We start from the raw sequence: 6,103 nt of genomic DNA, 5'->3' as shown, positions 1-6,103 counted from the left end.
CGCGTTAACGCTACCATTACTTTTTAGAAAAAGTAAGTTGTTACCGTTACCAATACCGTTACATTTACAGGAAAAACCGGCATAATACTGCAAGAAAACTTTTTAGGCGATATTTTAATCTTTAGAAAATATGACGTGAAACAAAGGACGAATATACTGCAATACTGAGGTTCATGGGTTCGATCCCAGGCCTCCCACCCACCCTAAACTAAACCTTGCTCATCTAGTGGATATTCGTCTCGAATGGCGACCCTCCAACCCAGAATGGACCCCAAGAATAAAAAACTGTATTTACAATCTACGTATATCCCATGAGACTTGCATCTCGCAATAAAGAGGTTTGAAAGGGAGGGATGCAAGGGTGCGAGAATTAGCGGTTGTTTGGTTTTAATCGTTTTCCACTTTTACTTAATATTTTCATCTTTGTTTTCATGGTTTAAAAGTTAAAATAAGGCAAGTATTGCACTGGTTTGACGAGAGGCAAATCAGGGTTACATTTTGAGTCAACTGGTAATATCATGCGTCATAAAAAATGTAAACCGATTACCCTACTCACACCCTCCCGAGACTATTTATTTCATCCCATCAGTAGCAAAGCAAATAAGCCATTGTTTTCGACACGAAGCTATTAAAAAATCTGAGAGGAAACTTTAGACATTTTTTTCTTTTCCTCGTTTAAAAAAGAAGAAAGTAATAGTATCAGGAGAGCTAAAAAACGTTCGGTTACCGATGCCTTTACTTTTGCAGAGAAGTAACGTGTTACTTGTAGGGTTACTCAAAAAGTAATAACGCGTCATTCAGGCCCTGTATTTAGCAATCTATTTGCTTCCTGGTTGGGGCTAGAGACTCTAGTTATCAAGTGCCAGAGGGAAGGCGCCTTCTGTTCAGTACACAAATTTCAGCCCAATGTCTGCAAACTTCTTATGTTCAGTAAGCTTGACAGCTACCAAAATTTCAAAACATCAAGATTGTCCTCATGATGTGTTTCGTTAGGGCTCTTTGATTGGGATATCTTCCATCTAATAAACAAAAACACCTTTGTTAAAACAAATTCAAAGATTTCATTGGAGGCTAATGATGAACGGGGCAGAAATTCAAGTAGTCACCCTTAATACTAACTTTTTTTCGATGCTTGCAAGTTCTAGAATATCCCCAAATGGTTGCCATCTGTTTCCCCCAACGGCAAACTCCCATTGTAGTTTTCCGCCAGTCAATCTCCCCCACAGTGAACTCCCCCAACAGCAAACTCCCCAAGGAATGAACTCCCCCACAGTGAACTCCCCCACAGTGAAATCCCCCAACATGAAACTCCCAAAGGAGTGAACTCCTCCACAGTGAACTCCCCCACAGTGAACTCCCCCACAGTGAACTCCCCCACAGTGAACTCCCCCACAGTGAACTCCACCACAGTGAACTCCACCATAGTGAACTCCACCATAGTGAACTCCCCCACAGTGATCTCTCCCACAGTGAACTCCCCCAGAGTGATCTCCCCCAGTGATTGTATTTAAAATGTAATTTTGGTTGTATAAAACTTCCTTGGTTTATTAGGTTAGTATCAGTTCTACAAACACGGAACTAATAATCATTTGGTGAAGTTCACATTCCTTGCATGTAGGGAATTTGTTTTTGGGAGTCAGGTATGTGTTATGGTCAAATATTTTTTTCATTGAGACACTAAGAGTGCCTTACTACTGTCTTACTAGTAAATATACAAACTGGGCTACCTAAATTTGGAATCTAATCCAATTCATAATGAAAAGCCTATCTTTTACTTAATCAAAACCCAGTGAAAACAAAGCAATGAGCCCATGATAACGGGGTTCACTATGGGGGGTTCACTGTGGGGGAGATCACTACTGGGGGGAGATCACTGTGGGGGAGTTCACTGTGGGGGAGTTCACTGTGGGGGAGTTCACTGTGGGGGAGTTCACTGTGGGGAGTTCACTGTGGGGGAGTTCACTGTGGGGAGTTCACTGTGGGAGGAGTTCACTCCTTGGGGATTTTCATGTTGGGGGATTTCACTGTGGGGGAGTTCACTGTGGGGGAGTTCACTCCTTGGGGAGTTTGCTGTTGGGGGAGTTCACTGTGGGGGAGATTGACTGGCGGAAAACTACAGTGGGAGTTTGCCGTTGGGGGAAACAGATGGCCACCTCCCCAAATATATATCAAATACATCCCCCAAATAGACCCAAATATCCTGAAAACATGAAACAAAAAAATACGAAACAACAGGATTGAATTGAGGCAACCTCTCGTCCTTTGCTTTGAATAAAAAAGTTCTGAGGGAAATTGTCCAACTCTTTATTTTCTCATCAACAATCAGCAGTTCCCTTTGTGAATCAATATCATCCTTCAGACTGTCTTTCCCTAAACCTTACTTCAAAACCATCAATCAAAAGGCCTTGGGTTGATCCGGCATAAAATTTATGTACCATTGCAAAATCATTGATTCTATGTTGCCTAGCAAATACGTACCTATACAACACGCTGAAGTTCTCAACTTCTTCTAGAATCTGCGATCAGCAAAACGGACAATTTCACTCATAGCCAGAGGTTTCTGAAATTGATAAGGGAAATAAGTATGACGTACTGTATGATATGACGTAGTGCATGCACTCCATGTGTAGTTTGACAAATATGACGTAATCAAGGAAAACATGCCAGAAGAGGCGAGAAGAGTTAAATGAGACTCCTCTGAACTTCACAAGGATGTGAAATGTGCTCCTAGAAAACCGTGGAAGCCCAAGCCATGAGTTTTGCAAGCAAAACAATTTAAACAGTCCCAAAGTTGAATGGCCTAGGTTATATGCCCTCACGGGACTTTATGCAATGCTATAGCACAAATAATGAACACCATAGAAGAAATGTATCACACATCAAGCGTAATCCAAAAACTATCAGTATGCACTCAAGCTTGGAAAAGTTTTTGCATCCAAATCGGCCCACGTTTGGTAAAAAATATTTCAACTAGAGTAGGAATTTTGATTTTGAATATTAAGGACCAGCCATGAGTTGATGACGGCAGTGTGTCAAGGATGGGGATGTAACAAGCTGGAGATGAGATTAAAACGGAAACGGGGGATGTCAAGATGTTGGTGCTTAAGGATTATGATGTGATAAGCTGGGTGCATATGGGGACTTGGAATGTGTGAAGGCTTCCCCCCACGTTTCCATTTTTTTCTTAATTCTACTTGCAAAAGAGTGCCATGGGCTATGTTCTTTACTTGCAGCTGCTGGACTTATGTTCCTAGCATTATTTCACTGAAAAACGCCTAAAAATAGAAGAGAAAACAAAATCTCACAAGGGAGCTAAACTTGGCAGTGTTAGCAATGTGCTTTCGTTGGACCCATTTGCCTTTCCATGAAATTGATATGCTGCAACCAAAAAGTGATTCCCGCATTAGGCAAGCAAATTGGTTTAGTCTAGTTTCTTCTCAATTTAAAAGGAGATTAAGCCAAATTTCTGTTTGTATCCAGACTTTTGGGACATAAAAGGATTGCCTCCAATTATGGGTTGGTTAACACCAATCAAGAAATTGATTAAAATGGCCAGTGCATGCATAAGGACTAAGTCACAATCTTTAAGTAAATGTAAGTATGGGTTAATTTCATTGTATTCTTTAAGTAAACATAAATATTTTGGTTGAATCAGTGTTTTCTAAAAAGTATTTCCCTCAGACATTAGAGGCAAACCAAATCACAAGTTTCAAAGATAGTATGAAGAAACAGAAGAGGCAGACAGAAAGAAAACAAGTGAGCTCTATTATGATTATTATGCAGCTCTTGCCACCACTCCATTTGAAGTATGATGCACACAACAATCCTCAAAAGTATAATTTTTGCTCAAATAAAACTTTTGTCACTTTTCGTTGCCCCCTTCATGTCAGGGTTCAAAATTAGTCGAATTTTTGAGCGAAAAAATATTGAGCGAAAAATTAGTGCGAAACATAATTGAATCTTGAAACCGGAATCCTTTATGAGCACCATGAAGAATTTGTGTTTCGTAAAAGAAGCATTATTCTTGCAATTTCGAATCCCAATTAGCATTTTTTAGCATCGTTTTTGCACCAGCTAGCACCGCTGGCTGAAGAAAAAAAAAACTGCCCAGCCTGCATTCAATCCTGTCACGTTAGTCATCCCCAGGCATGAGTGTAGTGAGGCATGGAGTACTCAATGAGTGAGGGCAGTGAGAAGTAATTTGCGACTGGTCTCTCCAACGCTCTGTCAGTGTATTCGTACATTCTCTTTAACAAGTTGTGTTATTTTAGCTTGTCTTAATCCAGTGCCAAACACTGTGCTTAGTCGTACCCATGTCGATAAAAGACAAGTCATGTACGAAGACTTCGACTTGGAGAATCTGCTGATGGGTTGTGACGATTGTGACTCTTCGTCCATCCTCGAGATGGACCCCATGGTTCAGGTGTCGGAAGACTTCTCCAAGAAGCAACTCTTTCGGCATGAATCAGAATTGAAAGACAAGAAAGGCGGCTATCTACAAGGTAAAGTCGCTTTCCCGAGGGGTGAAGGCACCATCATGATCAGTTGCGCACCCACCAGCACGAATGAATCGCTCGTGGATGGCGAGCCTTTGAATTTTCAGCCTAACTTGCTGCTGGTCTCCAAGATGAAGCGAGGCCAGAAACGGCGAAGAACATCTAATGGATCTGCCGGAGGTCATAGTCCGGATTCCACAGAGGTGACTCATGGGTGTAATCGTAATCGATAGCTTGGTTGGTTGTACATAATTCTTATTTCAGGACTGCGAGACCAAGGTCTTGGCCGACATGTGGCGAATCCAACTGAAGCAGACCAACTCGGGTGAAATTTATTATGGGGATACCTTGGTGGGAAGTAATTCCATTCTCCTCTTTGATTCGATCATTTTCCCGGTGACCATCATGATTCCACTGCAAAATGGGAAAGGTAGTGATAGGGTCAACATCAAGCGGGTTCTACAAAGCATTGACGATTCGCAAGAATTTAGTCATCGAGCTACAATCCTGGAGCACGAATTTAAACGAAGCGGGAGGTTCACCTTGCACGAAGTGCGCTTACGTTTCCAGATCAAATTTGAAGATGTCCAACGTCCATGTGTGGTAGGATACTCGCCGATCATTCTCAACCAAAAGCATTCCTCAACGGGTAGTATGGAGATCAAAATGTGTTTGCCACACGACCCGTTTTGCAATCATCAGGATGGAAAAATGTTCATCATGTTAGTCACCAAACTAGATGCCGTGGATGCGGCATTGGTTATCATGGATGGAAGCGGAGAAAATCAACGCTTGACCGAATTGTTGAAACAACCTCCCAAGCCTATTATCATTCATCATAAGGTGTTGATTGAGGTCACTATCCCAAAACAAATCGAATTAATCAAACACGAGCTCACCGATGAAACGTCTTCGTCCTCCCGACTTCATTTGGTTTTACAATCAAGAGACGAAAAAGAGGACATTCCTCTCACATACGGCAAATTCAACTCCTGCCAAACGTGTAACGATTTTAATAAGAACGTAGTGGCTGATCTACTAAGTTGTCGTGACAGAATTTGCGGGGATGGACACAAACAGCCCCAGTTGCCCATTGGTCTCAGATTGGAAAGTGCTCAAGCATTAACGCCTCCGGCAAGCCCTCCTTACGAGCTACGGCTTGGTCGCGTGGGCTCCGCCCGACAAGATATCCAACCCAATGCCAATGTTGAAAACGAAGTGTCTTGGGTGAAGGCCATGTTTCCGATTTGCTTTGTCCTAGTAGTGATTTATTTGATCCAAAAGTTCTTGCCGGGATTGATGAGAATGGAAACGATGATGGCGTGAAACGTCCGTGATTATATGAAAGCTTTTGTAAGTTATGACTTATGGAGTTGTGATTTGTTTACGACCAATGTTGTCAAATTGTTCCGACTAGTCCGATGATTCATGCGATGAAGTCATTAAAACCACTTATTTGATGTCAAATTAATGTGACTCGATATTTCTTTTGTTCATTGTGCAACAAGCTTTTTGTTAAGGAATGCAGAGATAGATAGATAGATAGATAGATAGATTTATTTCAGGAACACTTTGATCATGATTAAATAATGTCGGAATTTTATCAT

The 6,103-nt window shown here is 41.6% G+C and overlaps 1 protein-coding gene across 1 annotated transcript; it reads left to right on the top strand.

The window, feature by feature from the left end:
• Window positions 1–3,229: 3,229 nt before the first annotated feature.
• LOC131893441 (uncharacterized) lies at window positions 3,230–5,963 on the top strand. Its single transcript, XM_059243474.1, has 2 exons — window positions 3,230–4,699; window positions 4,761–5,963. Exons 1-2 carry the CDS (start codon window positions 4,334–4,336, stop codon window positions 5,820–5,822), a joined length of 1,428 nt encoding a protein of 475 aa, XP_059099457.1. The 5' UTR covers window positions 3,230–4,333; the 3' UTR covers window positions 5,823–5,963.
• Window positions 5,964–6,103: the final 140 nt, after the last annotated feature.

The sequence above is a fragment of the Tigriopus californicus genome, chromosome 2 (genome assembly GCF_007210705.1).
Source record: "Tigriopus californicus strain San Diego chromosome 2, Tcal_SD_v2.1, whole genome shotgun sequence".
NCBI classification, from domain to species: Eukaryota; Metazoa; Arthropoda; class Copepoda; order Harpacticoida; family Harpacticidae; genus Tigriopus; species Tigriopus californicus.
The sequence above is the reverse complement of the archived record's forward strand: the minus strand, read 5'-3'. Positions and strand labels throughout refer to the sequence as shown.

Excerpts from the sequence above, each read along its gene's own strand:
- LOC131893441 (XM_059243474.1), top strand. The coding sequence starts at position 4,334 with ATGTACGAAGACTTCGACTTGGAGAATCTGCTGATGGGTTGTGACGAT. Across the intron at positions 4,700-4,760 it reads ATAGTCCGGATTCCACAGAG|GACTGCGAGACCAAGGTCTT; the intron begins GTGACTCATGGG and ends TTCTTATTTCAG.